At 48.5% G+C, this 22,731-nt stretch overlaps 1 protein-coding gene across 1 annotated transcript; it reads left to right on the forward strand.

Moving 5' to 3' along the window:
* Positions 1-21,059: 21,059 nt before the first annotated feature.
* LOC142035390 (E3 ubiquitin-protein ligase RNF13-like) lies at positions 21,060-22,073 on the forward strand. Its single transcript, XM_075037470.1, has one exon. The coding sequence runs from the start codon at positions 21,060-21,062 to the stop codon at positions 22,071-22,073; it is 1,014 nt and encodes a 337-aa protein (XP_074893571.1).
* Positions 22,074-22,731: the final 658 nt, after the last annotated feature.

A 22,731-nucleotide genomic window follows, 5' to 3' on the forward strand; every position in this document is an offset into this window, starting at 1 on the left:
CAAGTTTTCTCGCAGGCCAGTGGATCCTGTTCCTTATCCAATTCCTACACATGCTCCTCCTGGACCCGGCTCAGCTCTGCTAACAGCCCCCAAGCTGGAAAGAAAAGAGAAAACGAAGATAAAGGGGTAGAGAGCAGCAGGGAGGGAAGGTGAGGGAATGCTCTCTGGCAGGACAGAGCCTGGGAGAGGGTGGCTGCGGTGGGCTGCTGTGAGTGGCAGAACTGGCCAGGAGGAAGGAAGGAGGTGACTTCATCTCATACCAGAGAGCTGACAGCCAGCAGAGGATAAAAGCCTGGGAATCCCTCGGCTCCAGCGAGGAGACCTCTCAGCTGCCAAAAGCTGAGAGGGAGATGGGAAGCTGGGGTTTGAATTGCAAGCTCAGCCTCCTGCCCTTGGTCTTTCCCACGCCAGCGAAAAAAAAATAATCAAAAGAGTGGCACAAGTGACAGGCGGGATGCCTGGGAAGGGAGCTGGCTGCCGACAACGATGCCTGCCCTGCTGCCTCCCTCCTCGCCGGCTGCCAGGAGGCCGCGGGGCACCGGGGAGGTGGACGGAGGGAACATCTGCGGCTGCTGAACCGCACCATCCATCACGCACGGCTGCCGCCGGAGACAGCGTCGGGGCCCAACGCCGAGTGCCCGGTGCGGGCAGCGGCTGCAGAGCCTCCTGCACCTCTGCCTGCCCTCCCCTCCAGCCTGCCCGGGGCATGGTCCTCACTTCAGTCCCGGCGGAGTCCCCTTCTGCTTGGAGGTGAGCCCCGCAGAGTCACCCCAGCCTGTCCGCACATCCCCTCGCTCTCTAATACCTGGGAACGAAGTCGCTAACGGGCAGTACGCACCCTGCTAGCCCAGCGTGGGAGAGGATGGCTGTCAAGCTGCACGGCTGGTGGCATTTAGCACTGCAGGAGATGCACGGGGAGCCTGAGTAGCTTCCCTGGTCGGTGCCCAAATCAAAGCTCACCGCCTGCACAGTTCCTCTCCGGGCTGTTGCAATCCCCACCAAAGGTACCAAGTTATTTCATAGAAGAGTTTTGCCCCACCGCGTTTAAACTCCTAAAAGAAACTTTGCTTTTTTCCCTCCATCTCTTTTTTTTTTGGCTGCTACTCCAAACCCCAGGCCCAACCTCCAACTACCATTTGGGAAAAAAAAAAAAAAAGTAATAAAAGTAATTACTACCTCCACTTCAAACATTACATTATCAAGCTAACCAGCTACCTATTGAAGACAATTAATCTGCACATAGGCACCAAAAGAAACTGTCAGCAATTAGAAGTGGAAGCGCACCTTTGTAGTTAAATGGGAATATTGCACCTCTGTTACATGTTTAATTAGTTGATGGAGTGTGTCCTTTCTCAGACATCTTTCTTTTTGAATTATACCTGGAATTCATTTTCTTTCCAACAAACTTTTTTTTACTGTGCAAAAAAATAAAGGAAATAAAGTCTGAGTAATCTGAAACCTGATTCTGGCTCTTCCTTAGGTTGCAGCTTAAAGTGTGTACACAGGAGTTTATAGACCTCCAAGAGATAAGGAGGAAAAGTTCTTTCTTTTCTTTCCAAGCTTCTCTTTTTTTTTCCGTTCTTAATCTGATTTTAAGACCTTGCCTCTGCATTTTCACACTTCTCCCATAAATCTCATTTTCTTCTTGTTTCCCTTGGGATTATCAGGTGATCGAACGGGCGGGCCTGAGAGCTGAGCAGAGTCGGGCACACACTGCGATACATTCATTTTAACACTTATTTTACAAAGGTTCTAAATTTTATCTTTGCATAATGATGCTGCTTTGCATATCTATAGCTGCTTTCATCCGATGATCTCAGCACAGTCTGCTGACTGTTAATTAATTCTCAAAACAACCTGGCGAAGTCAATAGGAATGCTTTGTTGGGGTAGTTTTTATCTAATTTGTAGGAGGGGAGGGTAAACTGAGGCAGAGGGAGACTGATGAGGTGTCTACAGGCATTTGGACAGTCATGGGACAGCATGACAGGCCAGGAAAACCGTATTATAGAAGCCTTGTCTTTGCAACTCCTGTAGGCAGAGACACATCACAGTCAACATGTCACTTCGTCCAACAACTGCACATCCCTGGTTACCACATAACCAAGATTTAGACTCAGCATGATATTAAACGGGATGCACCCCAACCCACGAAGCTGTGCTCAGCAGCTCTGGTACCCACAGGTCCTCCAGACCACATTCCCCCATGGTTTCATGCCAAGACACACCTCTCAGCACAGCCTGGGTCTCAAATGCTCTGAAGATGCACGTACAAAGACCCCCCCAGCCAAAGAAATGCTCTGCTTTTGTCATCCTTGGCACCACTTTCCAAACACTCTAAAATGAAAACATTTTTATACCCAGAAGGGCCTATTTTTCATCACCTCAGAACAGCATAGACCAAGAATAACTTTGTTGAAAGCTAACAAATACACTTGCTGGCTCAAGGCAAGAATCAGCCTGGCAATATACGCCTGCTTGCCATGAACAGGAAAACATCGCAGGGCCCATCTCTAACCCCGTCCGCAACGACCATCGCTCCCACACTGCTGAAATCGCAGCACGGGTGGCACACATGGTCCTATCTGCCAACTCCAGCTAGCCTTGCTCCAGCTCCGAAAGAAAACACTTTGCCAAAATCCCATCACTTCAAGCAGAAAGATCCAGCCTATAGGAATTCAACGTGCCTGGAGGACTGCTGGAGCAAACTGCAACAACAAACCTGTAGAGAACTGAGCTGGCAAAGCCAAGAACACCAACGCAGCTGCCGTCCTTACTGCCGCCCTTCAGAAAATCTTTCCTACGTTATTGAACGTCATCGACTTGTTTGGAGCATCGTTGCAAGAAGCGGATACCCTGGCTGCAAATCAGCTGCTTCATTTTGTTATTTGCTGGAGCAAAACCATCCAAGTTACAACTCAGGTTTGGAGAAGGGAGGAAACATTTCCAACAGTTGAGCTGGTGGAAAAAAAAATGAATTACTTTTTAAGTTGCCTGAAGACAACTGCACACTTTTAAAGGGCAAGAATTTGTGTGGGTGAGTCTGTATTACTCTTCATCCTTGGGCAGGAGGCATTTCTGCAGCTCAGGAGGATGCTGTTGGGGTTATTTTCTGTGTTTGCCTCTTCTCCCATCTCCAGGTAGTAGGTAGAGCTCATCAAACACACCATCTTCTGGGGATGGAAGCAAATGAGACAGATCACAGAAACTACCAGTACCGTTAGGTCATTGCAATTTCAAGCCAGCAGCAGCACAAGCTATTTAGTGTAGCGGTGATATCATTTAGTACTGTCGGCCGAAATTCAAACTGCATTGAAGTCAAAGGGAATGTATCCACTGGGCTTTGGATCAGCCTGCAAAGCACATGGAGCGCGTGGGCGCTTTCTCTTTTTGCCAGGGACAATCTAAGCAAAACTCAACCTCCTTCTTCCTTCAGCTGAAAGAAAGCATCAACAGAAGACTGAAATTTTGGCCTGAAAAGGAGCCAAGTGCTGCTGAAAGCTGGCCGATGCTCCTTTCACTGAGGATAATGAGAATTACTGAAGCGCCTTTGAAAAGTGCCTTGAGATTGTGCCATCTTACGTCCTGCTATCGCACAGGGATGCAGGAACAGTCAGAGTCAGAGAAGGAAAAGTCTCCCACGCTGACCGTGAGGTTGCAGTCTCGTCCTCCCCACTAGCTGGGCATCTTGGGCCATTGCAATGCAGCACAACGCTTTTTCCCTTGCCCTGAGCCTCTGCGGCAGATGCGGGCAGTCAGGCTGCTCTGGGAGCTGTGCTGGGCACCCAGGGCTAGGGAGCAGGAGAGATGCACTCGTGGGAGCAGAAGGGGGGGGGTCCCCCATGTCGTAAAAACCATCCTCAAAAGGACCTCCTCTATGTAATACATCCCCAGCTGGACCCTGATGCACCCCCTTTCCTCCCAACACACATCTCTTGTATGCAGCAGAAAGCAGATATTTGAGACATCCCTTGGCCCGTCCATCTCTGATAGCCTATGGTATCAGCTGTTGCAGGCAAAGATGCAAAAGCCCACCTATCAAATCAACTCCCTTTTTGGAAGTTAGAACATAATCTGCTCAAAGGAAAATTTCCATCTTGTCCCCTCCTTTAGAGTTTAGCATGTGCCCTAAAGCAGAAGGACTTAATCTCAGTTCCAACACTCATAGATGCTTTTAAATCCTTGCTTTGTAGCTCTGGCCACTCTAGTAACTTCTTATGATAAAGGGAAATCTCTTTGCTGGAGAACTGCGCAAAACAGCTTGCCTGAAAGGCAGCTGCGTGTTCGCGTGCTTGACCTGCTTTTCTCACAACCTGAAAAGACCCATGCTAGTAGCAAACCCAGCACATGGTGACAGTCCCCACAGCAGCGTGCCGGCAGCTGCCTCGGCACTATTTGACTGTGGAGAGATGATAGGGGTGAGAGCTCACTGTGCTGAGGGGGTGCAGGGGAAGGGAAAAAAAAAAGAAAAAAAAAAAAAAAAAGCTTTTCATATTCTGCTACCAATTTTGTTTGTCTTGCAGGCTGGATCCTCCTCCCAGCCCACCCACAGCAGGCAGCTCGACCCCGCTGTGTGCTGTTTTCAGGCAAACAGCTGGGGAACGTGCGCAGCCGGGCAGGTTTTATATACCAGCATATTTGGGGGGCTGCCAACCACTGACTGCATCCTTGTTTCTCCCCTCTTCGAAGGAGAGGTTTTCCATGGCACACAAGTGAGAGCAAGGAAAGCAGAATCTCAGGGACATCCTGCAAGGCTTCAGGGCCAGGTTTCACTTGTTGCTTCAGGCACCTGTCATATAGGGCGGGCATTTTTGGATGCAGGGTGCTGAGGGCTGTTCCCTGGGGGTGCTGAGCACTTTTGGAACCCAGAAAAGTGTGCAGCCCATGCAGCCTGGGGAAATGAACACGGGGACCAGAGCAGATCCCCCTGTCCACGTTCATCAGTGAACGCTGCAGGAGGTGGGGGTGGTAAAAGGCGTTACCTGGATGTGAATGAATGCAGGCTGGGAATGCAAAGGCATCCCCACCTCAGAGCACAGTTCAGGTGCTGAGGCTCTGGACCAGGATCCCCAGGGGAGTAAAATGAGACCAAAATCTTAAGTACTGTAGGATGGAGTGTGGTTTCTGAAAGAGGATTATGAGGTCGGAAGCTCATGACCACAGGGGCTGCGTTCGATGACTCAGTTCCTTCTGTCCTGCATCATCTAACAGCAGCATCTGTTTGTGTCCTCCAGCCTGAGTAAAGAATTCCCTTTTTTATATATTAGCACAGCCATGTCCTGCCTTACACACCAGCACTGGTACAGCCACAGGGCAGAGTATTAATTCTCTCTTAAGCTGGTGTGACGTTCTCATTATAGCAACCCGCTGTCAGCTCCTCCAGCTTGTGCGGCACTCGCCTTCGCTGCTGCAGAGCGAATGGCACCAGGTGACTCCTTGTCCCATCGCAGGGGAAAATAACAATTTTCAACCATCTTCTGCCTCTTGTCATCTGGTCACACACAGACAATTGGCAAGGGACAGGGTAGAGAGACACGACACTGCTTATGGGTGTCTACCAAGTGGGTAGAGAAATAGAGACCACCAAAAGCCCAAAGGGTTTGTTACTCTGGATGCGTCTGGGATTGCTTTACTGCATGACAGTGTTTGCCATGTAGACGTAACCTTCACGGCAATGGCATGTGCTGGGGTCTGCTGAGCCCAGGAGCTTCTCTGTACTCTGAAATACCAGTGGTAGGTCCTCTTCCATCACGCTGTGGGGACCGGAGAGCCGAGGAAGGGCCCGTTACATTTGCAGAGCTCTGCGCCAGGAAAGCACCAGCTTGGCCCCATCTGGAAGGAATTATCAGAAGAGCTGCTTGTCAGCTGCTTCCACATGGAGGAAGGGCTGCGATTTTACACCACGAGCCTCCCCCAGATTAAAAACCAGACAGGCGAGGAGATTTATTGCATACAAACCTCACAGGATTACAAATGCCCCATGGAAGGAGACCTGCCTGAGAGAGTGGTTTTTAACTGGCATGCAAGAACAGAGCAGCCTCGCCAAAATTACCTTGGAGCATGGAAAATGGAGCAGATCCCTGGCTAGATTAAACAATGGCATCAGCAAATGCCTAGTTTGAGAAAGGAGGGGGAAAGGGGAGATGAGGGCTCCGACTTGAGGACCACCCAGGAGATGAAAGATGCTTACTTGAACTGCTGAGCCCTGCAGCTTCGGCTGGTGCCTACATCAAATTTGGAGACTGTGATGATCCCCCAGACTGATCTAGTTGCAAATGACTTCAGTGGGATTTGAGATCCCAGGGAGTGGGATCTGGTCTCATTCCTCCCTTTACCAAGGATGAGTTTGTATATGAGAAATCATCCCTAGAGATGACTGTATCGTATTTTCATGGATTTTTATACATCTTGTTTACCTGTTCCCAAATTGCAGGAGTCATTTTTGTTTCTTTGTTGCTAAGTTTTCCACAAAAGCTTTGCTAAAAATCAAAATTGTGTTTGAAACAGATATCGAGCATGTTTTGTTTCCTGACAACCACACGTAGAGATTCAATTTGTATATGCTTCTCGGTGAATATGTCACACTGTGATTGCTCACACATTAACTGACACAGCAGAGCTGGATGGGAAACATTTTTTCTATTCCATGAGAATTTTAGAGTCTAATAAAAATACCAATGGATTTGAAAGAAGCCTTCATGTTTTGTAATGTGTAAGACAAAAGGGGTTACTATTTCATTAGCCAAAATATTAGACCAAAAAGGATCCTTTAGATTTTGAAATAAGTCAATATGGAAACTTATAACTGTTTTCTTCTTCTCCCAAATTAAAAGGATTTCAGATTGGGAAAATGAAAAGGAAAACTTTGGGGAAAATGAAAGGATGACTTTGTCTTATGAATAGTCTCAGTTAAATGAAATCGGACATTTTCTGCTGAAGGCCAAATCAGAAGCTGTGAACCTGATCCAGCCACTCTCACAGACAGCATCACCCTGACAAACGCTCTTCTCTCGACAGTATTGGCTCACACATTTCCTCTAGAAAAACAAAGATAACAACTAACTTCCACACACTGCGTACAGACATCGAGCAACCTTATGCTGCTTATTATCCTACATGCAGGGACATAACTCTCTCCTTGATCTTCATTAAAGAGAGAAGGGAAATTCCAACATTCCAGAGGCTTTGTTATTATCTTGAGTACTACAGTAACACCTAGAGAAAGCATCTAACAAGACAAGACAGAGGATGGGTTTTGGAGACAGGGCACAGCAGCTCAGACATGCATTGGGTCTGTGAAGCTGAGCTGGAGAATTCCCAACAGTCAACTTTTCATCTGCCCATCAGCATTCCTGCAGTGGGGAATTGCAGAGTCAGAAAAACCAACAGAAAAGGAAAGGGGAGAAAAAAAAATATCAAAACCCACATTCATTTTCGTGGTATAAACACAAGATTTGCCTCAAACGCAGATCTGTGAAGAGCTATGTTCGCAGCAAGGCAATGGGAGTCAAATTTGTTCCAGCGGCTACCAGCTGCACTAGGGCCACGTGGTGCTTCGTGGCGGAGTGGGCAGTGTGCCTGATCCCTGCCCTTGCTGCACCACGCTGCCTGCGCGCACGTGGAGGGACACCCCCTCCATGCCTATTTATGCAACCAACACCCCCACTCCTCGAACTTTACACTTATCAGGCCCTAGTCATCCGGACACTACTCTTATCCCCTGCTTTGATCTGCCTGAGCCTCAGCGCACGCATTTTTTGACGTGCGTTGCACCGTCCCTGACGCACATGTGCATGCCCACGCATCCGTCTGCTCCCTCTTGCACTCTCCCTGCCATCGCTCGCATACACGTTCGCGTCTGTGGTTCACAAACACATTTCTGCTGTCTGCTACAGTGCTTTCCCCTCGTGTTAGTCAACACAGAAACCTTTCTGCTCCTTGCACTTCATCCGTCTGATTTCGCTTTCTGCGTGCGCATCACCGGTGGGCAACCACGCACATGAGCAAACCCCAGATGCTCACCGGCACCACTCTCTCCTTCCTGCATCCAGCGGGGTGGCTTACGCAGCAGCCACCGGAATCAGGGATGCTGACGGCTGGTGGTGGCATGCAGGTGCGGAGAGGGAGAGAAAGGAGAGGAAAAGACGTATTTTTGAAGCAAACTTTAGCTGCAGGGTTAAATGGATGATGAATGATGGCAGGTGCATGCTTAACTGCATCCCGCCAGCAGAGCCCTCTTCCCTCTCTGCCCACCGCAGTGCCAATGTAGTGGCTCCATCACAATGAATGCTGTTTCAAGGTTACTTAAGCGATAAATTATGTTATATGCTTAACATCCCTGGCAATAACACCCACCCATGACTTGCTCATCCTCCCCATTTATTTTCCCCTTGCAGATGCATGGCCTGAAAACTGCTCCAGCTTTTACCTCGTTACAGGGAAGGAGGGGCCTTCTCCATTCAACAAGCTGCAAAAACAGCTACAGCTCAATAATGAAAATAATAGGGGCCAGATCCTCCACCAGCACAACTTCTTTTTGCTCCAGCAAAGTTTTGGGAGCTGTGCTGATTTACACCAGCCATGGATCTACTTTCTGTAGCATATCATGCAAACCATCAGGAAAATATCTGTAGTGGGTTCAGGCATGAGGTAAAAAACATAAGGGACAGTGGCAGGGCTGCTAAAGGGGAATTGTTGCAGAGTAATGTCCCCATGTGCACTGCAAACTGCACATGAAAAGGGAAAGAAACTCAGAGGGCTTGATTCTCCCTCCAGTTTTAACCATACATCGAGAGGACTGAGCCCAGAGGTCTCAGTCACCCCTTTTCCCCAGTGATTCCAGGTATAAACAGCAAGTTTCAGTCCTGGAGATGTCCTTTCGGGCCCAGAGTGGGATGCTTTCATTTTAGCACTGAGACAAGGAGCTGACCCAGTCTCACACCGCACATCAGGCTCCACCCAGCTGCACCTTAGTTAGATGCATCTGAAAGGATAATACATCTGGCTCCTCCGTCCCACCCGGCACTGAGCATCCCCTGGGGAGAGCAGCATGGAGGGCTGGTCCATCCGTCCTTCCTCATGATGCCGTCTGGCTCCATCAGCAGCAGTGCCCGACATGCTCTGCCGTCAGACCTTTGCGTGCCAGATGCCCTTGTAGGCAGCTGCACGCAGGATTAAGAGCAACATGTTCAAACCATGTACAATTATGTGCAACTGTTTCTCCACTGCAAATAGATGGAGTAGCAACGGAGCAGCAGTTATGGTCTCGCATTAGTAATTTCCAAAGGACAGTTGTGTGGCCACTGTCCATTACAGCTAGGGCAAATGAAGATGAATGAAAGTGAGTTTGGATGCTCCATATGCCTCTGTTCATTTACTGCAGGGAGGCCTGCATTATGGGAAACAATCACAAGGGAAAATTTGCAAGGGGCAAACAGTTACAGTTTCTACCCAAATCCCAGAAAATAATGCATTTAGCTGCAGAAGCAAAAATCAAGTCACCTGAGATTTGTCTTACCTAATCCTACCTACCTCTCTATTGCTTTACTGCAATAGATCTCAGAGCACTTACCAGCCTTTATCTCCAGCAGCCCTAGATGGGAGACGAGTAGTGACATTCCCACACTGCAGGGGAACCACCAAGAAATAAAGCCGTGATGAAAAAAGGAACTTGGGAAGACCATTAGGGGCTGTCTCAGAGGAACGGAGTACCGCTAGGTTCCAGCAACTTCACCTGGTATGGGAGGAGGAGGGCAGACCATGGAGCTGCTAAGCATCTACCTCAGCATCTCAAATAAAGCTCCAGGAGACAGGAGGCAAAACAAACTTCATGGATGTACCTGAAAATCTGGCCTGAATTTCAAGGTCATGTAGTAAATTAGCAAGAACAGGACCCAGGTGTCCTGAGCATGATCCCTTTCTACCCTAATCAGCACAGCCTCACATAACCATTTGTGCAATTGGCTTATTTCACAGAGTGACTTATAGATGCTATTGTAAGCAGATCCAGTCAATATATTTATTTTCCTTTTGATATACAGCTACAATAGGAAGCCATGCATGAAGTTTATTAAACCTGGCTAATTTTCTATCAGTTCTGCAAAATATCGATTCTATGCATTCAGTTATCTGGCTCAGCCTCAACCTGGAAAGAGAATCGTTTAAAAACAACAACAAAAAAGCATCCAGTTCCTGTGAAACAAAGCTAATCTGAGACTGCAAAGTGTCACTGTTCTCATGGGCAGAGCCCTTTGATCGATTGAGCCAAAGACAACTGTGTTATTTAGGAGCCATTTGCAAGCTGGCAAATTAAACAAGGCTTTTTTTTTTTTTTCCTAAAGGGCAGGTGGGGAGGAAGAAGTAACAGCTTTACAGTAGCAGTAAAACATCCAAATGTTTGGTGGGTTTTTTTTTTCCCCTCTGACAGAGCCAGATTCTGCAGGTTATAGGGGCAGGAATGCAGCACAGAGAGATTTGCCATTCTCCATCTCCCCAGGACCACCGCAGGGGCCAAGTCCCTTTGCTGTACCAATATTTTGATATCTCCCTGGCAAGTCAAGAGCACAGCTGGCCTCTATAGTGGTACAGGGCAGGATCCTGACACACAGTGGAAGCATGGAGGAGGTGATGCATTAGCAGGGTCTGAGCCTCATAGGAAGATGAGCATCTCTGTGGGACAGTAGCTTGTACTGCTCCTGAGCACATGCTGGGCAGATGACACTTCTGAAACCATGAGGTTTTGCAGGTGTCTTGTTCTTGAGAGCACAATTGCAAGTCCTGTCCAGCAGGCAAGTCTCAAGCTTAACCCCTGACTCTCTGCCTTTCTCAGAGCATTTGCAAAGTAAAACCAGAGGCAGGGAGTTTTCTATCTTTAAATCTTAAAGCTTAACTGATGTTCCGCACAAGCAAACCGTTATTGTGTCCATATTGTGATGGAAACCAGCAATAAATGTAAAGATGCTATCTAAACCAATATGGCAATGTGTTTTAGCACATCAATCTCAGGGTGCCTACACTTGGATTAGCATGTCAGGCCAGCTTTCAGCGACTTCCTTTGGTTTAAACTTAACCTGCTGCTTCTCCTGTGCCGTAGGCTGCTCGAGACCAGCTGCGAAGCATCATTGTACAAGACAGAACATATGCACAAGTAAACAAATTAAGGCTATCTCCAAAACAACAGGCCCCTGGCTTCCTGGAAGAGCTGCAAAGAGAAACTTAATCAACAGCAGCGGGTGAAACGGTAAAGGGGAGGAGATGGACCTCTGCTAATGAAGGCGATGCTTTCAGATTGCAAATGCTTGCTCGCAGCACGCAAGGAGGCAACGGCAGGGTCAGCGCCAGCGACACGAGAAGTGCATGGAGCTGGCAATCACGCTGGCTCCAAGGAAACTCTGGTTTTCACAGCACAGAGCAGCCAGTTCGAGCCAATGCAGAAAGAAAAACAAGGAACTGAGCAGGGGCGCAGGCTCAGCCTTGCCCCTGCCTGTTACAGCGGGTGAGAGCTCAGCTGTCGAGGCCAGACTAGGGCTGGTATTGCGGCCTCTCCGGGCCTCCCTGGCTCCCTCCCTAGGGGCTCATTAACGGTCTGAAGTTGCAGCAGTTAAATCAGTTGAATACCAAGACAGTTAAATCTCTGCACACCTCTGCGCAGATGCTTTGGCGTCAGTTTAAGCCTGCCTGCCACTGGCTTCACCTTGTGTCTTTAAATGAGGGAGTGCTGTGGGAAAAGAAAATAGCAGAAACCTTTCCCTTCGCTTCCCAAGGCAGGTCCCTCTCCAGCTTCACCCTGGAGCTGAGGATCCTTCTTGGCTAAAAACCTCTGCCTTGACCCTCGGGCCCAACAGGACTGCAGTTGCTTACAGTGTATCTATCCTCTTGGGAGCTCATGACCGGCAAAATTAAACTGCAACAAATTTTATTGCAAAGCATGATAATTTAGCATTGAAGAAAAATCCATATTTTTTTAAAAAACCCCACATGCATGCACCTGGCTGTTTGCACCTCTCTAACCTTACATTTTTATGACCAGCTAAATCTCCCCGGTTTTCCTTTTACCCTGAAAGAGCAAGACAGTCAGCATGTGTTCTCTTAGCAAACCTGGAAACCCTCTGAGATGTCCCAGGGTCTCTCAGGCCAGTTCTTGCAGCCTGCCTCTCGCTCTGCACTCCAGACTCACCTCCCTTTGCCAAAGCGAGCTGCTGGAGAGACAACTGGGAGCCCCAGCCTCAGAGCAGAGTCTGGCACTGAAGTCTAACACAAATCCCCTGGTGTGATAACAAGCAGTCAGGGCATCTGAAAGCATGAGGAAACTGTCCACGATTTATTTGGGGTTACATATGCCATCACTGGGTCAGAGCTACTTTGCCTCAAGAGGATGCAACATCTGCTCACAGCTATAGAAACAAAATCAGGACAGTCTGACTTGTGATGGGTCAGTGTATTCACATGCTCGCAGCCCAGTGCAGACCACAGACAACCTGCAAGCAACCCAGCTAGGGGAGAGCGCTCTCACCCATCACACACATGGCTAGACCTGGGCAAGCCTGAATTTGAAGTAGGGGCTGTTCAAATTTAAATCAGGTAAAATACAGCTCACACCTAGTTAAAAGGTACGTCCTGAAAGGTACGTGCTGCTTCATTATGGTGTGCACCCTTGCACATGAACACAGGCTAAATGGAGAGCAGAGAAGTTTTCTTTGACAGATGGGTGCCCACAGACAGACCTACCACAGCTTATCATCACACCTCCAGGTCAAACAGATGTGTTCTTCCACATACAGATGTGCCAACAGAAGAGATCACTGCCCCAAGATGCTCTTCGCTCCCTCCCTGCCAGATGTTCCTAGGCCTACACACCTGACAGCTAACAGAAAAGTATTTAAAATAACTGGCTGATTTAAGACAAGTATCTCCTTAATCCTAAGCAGTTAGAGGTTGTTTTATGCCCTAGACTACAAAGGTTTGCATAGCTAGTTTATTATATTTTTAAAGCTGCCTTAATGTAACAGTAGATGATCTGCTATTCATCTTAGGCAAAGCAGGAGGAAAGCTAGAATCACACTAAAGTTGGAAGAAATAAGAAACATGCAATAACTTAGATCTTACTATTTCACAACCTAAAATCCCCTACAAGCACGTGAGAAAAAAATCAGTGTCTTCACTACTGTAAAGCAGGTGGAAGTTCATTGCTTTTTCCTCTTTGCAATTTCCCTTTGTAGCTGGAAGGCCCATATCTGGGACTGAAACGTGGAGCAGCCTGACACTGCACAAAGGATCAGCACCTCCATTTGTAAAAAACCAGCACGGCTCTAATCCTCTTGTTCTCCCTGGTAACAAGAAAGCTGCAATTCTTTATTTCTAAGCAACTTTTCTCTGTCTACACACGCATGGGCACACCAGACCAAGCAAACACGGAATCAAAAGCAACAGAGGAGCCCATTCATCTGAGCGCCTGCATTGGTCTGGATGGATTCCCAATGCGCCGTGTCAGCAGAGGACACCAACACCAATGACTGGCACTGTCAGGGAATAATTCAGGGAAATTATTCCTCGATGACTCTTTCTGGGTAGCAATATCTGTGCAGATACCTGAGCATCGCTAGCACCCCTTCCTCTCTTAGCATCCTCTTTCCTTTTACCCTAGCACCATCTCATTTATAACCTCCTCATTTAAAATTCCAATTCTTTTCCAAAGTAGTAAGTTCTCCAGTCCAAGAAGGGACATCTTTAGGCTGTTCCCATCTTAAGAGGAAAGAAAATCTCAGCCCATGCTGGGTTGCAGGAAGCCCATGATACCTGCAGCATTTCTGCTGGCTCCTGGAGTCTGAATAAGCTGTCTTACTGCTTTTCCAACCTACGCTGATTTTCCAAGTCCCTTTCCAAGACGAACCAGCATCAAGGATGAGCAAGGCAACTCTAGCAGTACAGACCTGCGTGGTGCTTGCAAAAGGAGCTCTGCATCACTTAACTATTAAATCCTGACACAGGGGTGTACCGGCTGCGGTCTGGCACATAGCTCCAAAGGTGGTGAGAGGTTCCATCCACAGTTCCTCCAGCAGCCTGGAAACTCTGTACTTGCCCTGGTGGGATCACTGCAGGAGGCTGTCAATGCCCTATGGTGTAGCTGTCACAAAAAAGGGGGTCTCCAAAGGGCTGTGCTGGCACTAATCACACCTGAGCAGTGTAAGATGTCAGGATCCTCTCCATGACTACTAGGAAAAGAGCTGACATGTAACGAGTTGCCTTCACAAGATGGATCTGGCATGCCACCGTGCCAAGCTGAGATCCAGGTCTGCTTTTGGCTCCTGCTGCACAACCCCATCTTGCTGCCCGAATCCAGTAATTTTCAAATCTGGGCTTTTGCTTGGGTCTCGTCATTCATCAGCAGTGGATTGCGGGAGCTAAACTTCTTGTAGTAAAGCAGCGATTCCATTTTCCTCTGGTCTTAAGCAGCTTCAATCCATCTTACTGCATTACAGAGCCTGCACTGATTGTTCTGCTGTAGTGAGTAATAACAACTTGTACTTTGCAGATTACCCCAGGGAACCACACTCCTGGCTCCACAGGGCAGGCACACATCTGCCCGCAGCACCCCCAGAGAGAGGGATAGGGCTGCAGGAACAAACACGGCAGAAATTTGGATGAGAAGATGTGGAAGAGCCAAGGGAGCCGGCATATGCCTGGTGACCGTGGGGAAATTGAGGTGCCCAGTCCTGTGAGGGGCGAACATCATGGGATGGTGGACAGGGAGAGGGTATTGGGGAGAGAAAGTGATGAAAAAGTTGGGACAAAGGAGACAGGGAAGATTGGAAACAGCTGGAAGAGCACACACTTGTGCCATCACGGAGAGCAGGATGAAAAGCTTCTGTGACTGGGCTTCACTGGCATAGCACGGAGGAAGGGCAAAGCATGTTTTCAGTCACAAGATGGGGGCAGAAGCAGTTTTTGCCCAAATCTCCTCCTTTTTTGCCCACCCAAATTCCCTAGGGCATTCCAAGGGGAGGAAAACACGATCCCCTGTGAAACATCCCCCTCAGAGCAGCAGCTGCTCCCTGCAAGACCCTGTCAGGGCTGCCACTGCAATGGACCACAAGAGGAAAGAAATAAAGATGGGAGAGAAACGGACACGACAGGGAGAAGATGGGGAGACGTGAGGGGAAGGCAGAGGCGCCCTTGTGAGGCAGCAGCCCTTGTGGAAGGGCAGAGAAGCTTCTGGAAGGAGGCGGCTGGCCTGGGCTGCCTCAGGAGCCCGCCGAGAGCCTCCCCCTCGGGGCTGAGGCACCCCAGCCCTCTGTACCCCGTCACCAGCATGTGGCACCCACTCCTGTCCCCTTTCCGCATGGCCACTGTGATCCTGTGCCTCCAGAGGGCTGCCGGCAGCCATGCCAACAGCACTGGGCCAGGTGGCCTAGCTCTTGCTGCGTGCCCGGGGCTGTCCCTCAGCGAGGGCAAAATGGCGGGCAGCCCCGCTCTCGGTCATGGCCACGCAGCTTCCTTGGCCCTCAGCCCCCAGCGCCGCAGGGTCAAGGCCTCTCCTGTTCAGCCAGGTGGACGCGAGATCACCACCAACTCACCCGGCTTTGGGGTTGTGGCACCAGGTACCGGGGAGATCACCGGAGGGCCCATGGTGACCTTCATCATGGAGGTGAACAGGAGGCTTCAGAGAAAAACCTGCCAGGCTGAGCAAGGGACCATCATTCTCCTGGATGACTGCTGCTTCTGGAACAACATTGTATGGAGCTCCAGCCACCATGCCTGCAGGTGCCTCACCCACAATCGAGACCTCCTTTACTATGGTCTGATTCTGCCAGTCTGCAAAGTCACCGGCATCCTGGTCACCATAATAACAGGCATCCAGCTTCTTGCAAGATGCCTGAAGAGTTACCAAAGCTGGAGGGAGAGCAAACAGCAGAGCGAGGAATGGCGGCCAAGGTCTCCTCTCAGCATGGTTTGGGTGGTTGCTGACTACCCTGAGTGTGCCATCTGCCTGCAGGCACATGAGCCCGGCGAGATGCTGAAGTTGCTGTCCTGCTCCCATGCCTACCACGGCAAGTGCATCGACCTGTGGCACTGTGCTCAGCCCGGGAGCAAGACCTGCCCGCTCTGCCTGCGCAGCGTGACCGCGGTAGCGTTGATCCCCCTTGGTGTACACAACGGCAAGCAGGACTAACCTGGGAAGGCTCACCCAAACTCCCTCCTGGAAAATCAAGAGCCCCCATACACACTCCCACCAGCTCTGTCTTCCACTCTCCCTGCAAATTCAAGCCCCAGTCAATGCCTCTCGGGAAGCATGAGCACAGCACAGGATTAAAAAAAAAAACCCAACCAACACGTGGAAATGTAGGAGTAGGGAATACAGATTGGAAGGACAAATAGAATACTGAAGACCTATCCTTGGCTCTGCCCAGTTTGGGCAGCTGATCACATACAGGTCTGCTTCACGCTAGAAGATTTGCGAGGGCCACAACCACAGATCAGAAGCAGCAGCTAGCTCTTGCCAAGCCCCTGGATAGCTCATCCTGAGGTTCCTCCTCTTACTCTGTTTCTTAAGCTCTCTCCCAAAAGCCTGCACAGACAGGTTTATTCCAACAACGGGGCCAGTTACCAGTTAATCCTCTAATTTTTACCACAAAACCTAGGTTGACAAAACAAGCACAGTTTTCTACATTCTTTTTTTGCATGCAGATAGTTAAAAAGAACAAAACCTGCTAAAGGGACAAGATTGTCTTGCTTTACGGCCAAGGTTTTCAGGGCATTTTGCCAAAACTAGAAGAGGCAAGATATTATTTCCAGCACCAATATCTAATAAAGAAGATGTCTCCCTCCATCACAAGGCAAACATCTGGAACTGGAATCCCTTTCCAGACATGTATACTAAGTTGCAACGGCCCAGATTTTCTCAACTGCCTTTTTTAATTGTGGGCATTAGCAGATTATGGGTACTTTTGTAGCAGGTCCATAAAGCACTGCTTTATAATCTTCTGTATGCATTAGGGCCCAGATTATCATGCTTGTACTTTGTAATAACAGAGGAGAGATTGCCTGGACCCCTGGGAAATTCAGCAGAGGCACCTGGTAGAGCACAGGTGCCGAGACACATGTAGGGGATGATGCACACAGCAGGGCTTGCAGAGCTCCCGCATACCTGCTCTGCCACAGTGGCAAATAAGGAGGCACAAAACCTTTCTGCACACACAACTCCATTTCTCATCTACCCAGCTCACACTTTGGGTGGTGACTCTGTTTCAGCTATCTATTCTGTAAAGACATGGGTCATCCTTTCCTTTCATCCTAGATGAAAGGAGGTGGTTACATGCACCAGTTTCTAAATCAGCTCCTAGCAAAAGGAAAAAAAAAAAGTCATTAACAGGGTGAGGTCTGCCTTCCAGCTGGCTCACTGTGGAGCTGGGGACTTGCTCACTCAGCAGGAGGGAGGAAGTGTGTCCCACATATCTTTCGTTTAAGAGCAACTGGGAGCACTGGAAACACAAAGGTTTTCACTGGAAGGTCACTAGATGGCCCCAGATCTTCCTTCACAGCAAATCACTAGTATTTCAGCTCCAGGAGCCTGGTCTTCACTAATCCTATAGCATGAAACCAAAGGAGCAGCATGCCCTGATAAGAAGGGCACCAAGCTAGAACCAGGGATACCTGCCAAGATGTCTTGAGCAAAACATTTAACCCCCTCAAGACTTTTTCTGCTCCTGGCCTGTGGCTGTTGAGAGCAGGGAGAGTCTGTTGCGTGTCTGTGCAATGCCACTGCCTGTGGACCTGAGACACCGACCTAATAAAGATAAAGGACAAGAAGTCTGATTATGTACAAACTCACATCATCCCACGGCCAGGCTGTTCTTTTCATGCTGCAAAAACCTCAGAGGGGAAAAAGTCATCTAGACTTATTCCCCAAGTTAAATCAATGCTGGTTCTGGAGCCTGTAATATGTGTTTTGTTGGAGTTGTAATGATGTCCATATAAGTCAGTCTCCTCTGCGTGTCTGTTACAGTTTGAGCTGTTTGGGCAGGACCAGAGTTGGATTGTGCTAGCAGTTATGTGGGTCTAAATCAGCATTAAATTCCTCTGGATTGAGCAGACAATTCTGTGGAATAAAAGCAAAAGGAAGAGCTGGTTTTATATCCCAGCTCCTGCACTAAGTGGTAGCCCCAAAGAAAAGGTATAAAGGAACACAGAGACTTTGGGAGCAGTGGGGTAAGTGATCAGTTAATACAGGTAAATGGCCTCTTCCTTTCTTCTAGCTTGGATCTTTGTTCAAGTGGTAAAATGGGACCCGTTCCCTGTAATTGCTCTGCTCTTGCACACAACTGCCGTCTCCCACGTGTGGCTTGTTGACATTTAAATAAATTGCAATTATTCCGACAAAGTAGATTGCAGGGACTCCAGAGAAAATGGGTCAAAAATATGTCCAGGAGCATCTGCAATGTATTTAACACATGAATATAACAGGGGTAGGGGAGGATGAGAAGAGGAGTACGGTGCTGACTATAATGAATGCAGCATGGTGCTGGAGACAGCCTGGCACAGCCCCATACCACGGTGGGATGCTTGGCTTAACATCAGCCAGCGGGAGCCAAAATCTCCAGGGCACTGATGATGGAGGAGGCAGACAGCAGCGATGCAAATGGAAAGCACGGAGGGAACCAAAGCAGAGAGGGCACCACTTTGGCTCATTGAGTGAAGACCATCTGGCCAAAGTCCTCCTTCAGCCCTCCTCTCCTTCTTTCTGCAAAAGCATTCAGGGATTTCAAAGGAGGCTAAGGGCTAGGGTTTCCTATCTCACACTGCCTGTGGGTGGGATATGGGTATCCTGCTCCCCATCCAGACTTCAGCTTTTTCTCTTTCCTCACTCCCCAGAGCCTTCTCTGTACCCCATATTCCCCTCTTCCTTGCCCTCCAACCTCTCTTGAAGGGAATTTGTCCTTTTGCCCACATCTCTCTGGGTTACTGCTAAGAGCTACTGAGATCCAGATTGGAGACTGCAAACACCTGATTTCTCCTTTTATCCAAGGGTTTTGGTGAGCAAGCCAGGATGGCTGCTCCTTCCTGCCTTGCCCATTCTAGGACATAAGAGGTGGTGCTGGAGCAGCCAGGAGATAATAGCACACCAAATACAGAGGGGGATCCTTCCTTGGTCCCACATCTGTCACAGCTCACACAAACACATGGCTCCTTGTCCAGCTCCAAAGACAGACGTACCCCTTATGCAAGCAGCAGGTCACTGTCAGTACATAAAGCTTTGATCTGGAGCCAGAAATAGAGCATTGAGTGCAAGTAAAGAGGCAAAGATTTTAAAGAACACTAGGATGATGGATGCCATCACAAGAAGCACAAAACCAATCCAAAAATCCACCCTCAAAAAGGTCTCCCAGCGTACCTCCATTTTCTTCTTTATCTCTCACTCTACTAGAAAGCATTTGGCTTCTCCCCCCTCACCAAACCTTTTCCTTGTTTTGTTTTTAAATGCATCAAAATGTCTCCCTGCAAGTGTAAAACTCTTTAGATGAGGGGAAAATAAAATCGATTTGAAATCACAGCTGCTGGGAGTCTCTGGCGCGCACACACACACTGTCTGCTGACATTTTCTGTAGCTCTTTTCCCAGTGAAATCTGTCTCAACCAGAGCCCAAGGGGGCTAGTAACAAATCAGTTGCCTAGTACATGAGTGATTTTTTTTAACTACAGGTCCAACATAACTGCACTGGAAACCACGGGGCTACTCTCAAGTGAATCATTAAACAAAAAGGGCTGTTTGTTAAAAGGTACAGGTTTTTAGGGATTTGTGGTTCAGAACTGACCTGGGTTCATTGCATATTCAGACCTAGTTTGTTCTGACAACCAGGAGAGCTATTGCAATCCCATCAGGATGGCGTTCCTCCGGGCACTGAGCAGTTACCATACAAGTTGGGAATTGCCTGAAAAATGGGGGCTTCTGCTGTCAAACACTCTGGGATGGAGAGACAACGCTTGTGCCTTATGCCTTGCACTCCTTTTTCAGCTTTTTCACCATAACCAGAATTTTTAAAGCAGTTTTTATAGCTAGAAGCTAAAGTCTTTTTTCAGCCATTTGATTTCCAGCAGCTGAGGTTTTAAAGTAAATAAGGTGAAAAGCCCCAATACAAAAGTTGGTGGTAGCCCTCCCAAGCTCATCCACCACCCACTCTCCCTGTGGTAGGACAGGAAACCAACAAGCTCAGCCCCAGCAAGACCCCAGTGTATCAGCCCCTTCAGCAAATCTAGCTGCTCACTCAGGGGCCTTGAAGGTGGATCTGCTCTCTTGGAAGTTTAGATAATGGCAGAGTGAGGCCCCACAAGCAAAAAGAGACTTTCAAATTCTGCTAGCTGCCATTTTGACTGACAGTTACTGATTGACTTATTTCAAATGACAGAAACCCCCATCTACCCCAAGTAATTTATTTGACTTGGTATCGGTTCAAAGATCACAACTTTAAAGAAAAAGTGCATGTTCACCAGACCAGTCCAAGCTGCCACACACACCCCCAGCAGCAGAGGTTAACGGCTCATTCCCACTCTGCCACATTTTCCAGGAATTGCTTTGGCCACCAGCAGGAAGCATTCCGGTCTGCAGTGGGTGCATAGCTGATGGGGAGGCTTATTTATCTTGCCTGCACATCATCAGCAAAATGAAACCGGCATCCTGCTGGTACCTAGAGGGAGATGAAACTAGAAGCTATGTGCATGGAGCAGACCAAAAAGGAAGGAGAGAAGTTTAAGCAGGTTGGCAGTAATGTTACATGATCTAGCCTTGCAAAACAGTCACTGGGTGACATCACAGATCTGCAGAGATGATGTCTCCAGCTGCTAAGCAACACCCTTACAAGAGAGACAAGTTCTATCCTGGGAACCTCTGAACCTACGGAAAACCTGCAGAAACTTCTAGGGCAGAAACAGGTTTTGATCTACATCCTCTCCATTGTGGCTCCATGGTGGTAAAACCCAGGTGGAATAGCATCTCTGTGACTGTCTCTTACACCTTTCCTTTGGGACTAGCCTGGAAATCTGTATTGAGAGCTAACCAACTGCATTCAGTATGAATCTTCAGCTCCAGCTTCTTCACTTTGTCCTTGCCACTGCCTTCTACGATACCGCTCTTGCAGAAGCCTTTGGTTACGTGGCTTACAATGACAGCTCCAAGTGCGTTGCTTATAAAGCCCTACCTGCATGCTTTGGGCCACGACTCCCAGCAGAAGGGCTGACAGGGTATTTGGTGAGGGTGATACCACCAAATGCTTGCCACGCAATAGAGAATCCTCCAGCACCAAGGAAGGCTTCCGAGACGTATATTGCACTCATACAGGGGTATGACTGCTCTTATGTCAAGAAGGTCCTTCATGCCCAGCAGGCTGGGTACCAAACCGCTGTTGTGTACAATGTGGCCTCAGAGCAAGTGATTACCATGACAGCTGATGACAAGGAAATCCAGCAGCTGATTAAGATACCATCACTCTTTACTGGACAATCGGTCTCCCTCCACTTGCAAAGGGCTTCACAATGTGAGAAAGGAGCATACATCAGACTTCTACCACCCAAACACTATTTGGGTCCTTGTCAAGACAATGCTAAAATGCTGCAGGAAACTTCCATCACGCGGGATTTCAGCAACTTGTTCTATTTCATTATTGCCACTATCTCAATCATGGTTGGCTTAAGCTGGTACAAGAGGGCTTGCAACCCAAAACTGCACACATACAAGCAGGGCGACAAATGTGAGATGTGCGGCATCTGCATGGCAGAGTACCAGGAAGGGGACAGCCTGAAGATCCTGTCCTGTTCCCACGCCTACCACAGGGCCTGCATTGACACCTGGTTCCACACCCAGCCCAGAAAGAAGATGTGTCCCTTCTGCAAGCACGTGGTGACCACCTATGGGCGAGATGACCTCCTGCCAGAGCAGGCTGGTGAAGATGTGAACGAGGAGGAACAGGACAACGAAGATAATGCAGTCAGAGAAGGGCATGAAGATGAATATGTTGAAGACAAGAAAGATGATGCAAGCACAATGGAAAAGGAATGGTTTAATGCACTGGAGAACAGCATCATTTAAGCTGTGACTGGGATAAGCTATCATTAAACCAAGGGAAATCTCCCCTGTACTTTCTTTCAGCTCTTGCTCCAGGCTAGTTTTTATTGGGAAGCAATTAACATTGCAGCTTTCACTCCCCTCTCCTGGTCCCCACAATTTAAAAAAGGCATGAAATCTCATCTGGAAATATCAAAAACTCCTTGAGCCAGAACAACAAGGGAGAAGCAAAAAGGAGGGAAGCAGGGATTTAAGAACATTTGGTATGGGAGCTGGTTTACACCTGTTAGGATGTTTCCTCAATTCCCTCCCAAACATACATGTGCATGGACACACAGGCACACACAAACGCACTGAATCTTGCTTTTCAGTGTTACTTAAGGGGAGTGCCCAGAAATCCCAGGTGAGAACTGTCCCCCATGTATTGCAGCTAGCAGGAACCATTCTGCAGCCTGACAAGTAGATATGGGGAAAAAAAAGGGGGGGGTACTAAAGGGTAAAAATGAAGCAACTACCCCCCTCATCAGCAGTGAAAACAGAGCCCCCAGCACCCCCTCATCACCCAGTGCACTGACACACACTGTCCCCAGGCATCAGGGTAGCTCAGTGCTGTCCACTGCAGAGGACAGCATTGGCCTTTAACTACACCAGCAGAAAAACTGAGCTGGAAATATTGAGGGCA

This window comes from Buteo buteo, chromosome 10 (genome assembly GCF_964188355.1).
Source record: "Buteo buteo chromosome 10, bButBut1.hap1.1, whole genome shotgun sequence".
NCBI lineage: Eukaryota > Metazoa > Chordata > Aves > Accipitriformes > Accipitridae > Buteo > Buteo buteo.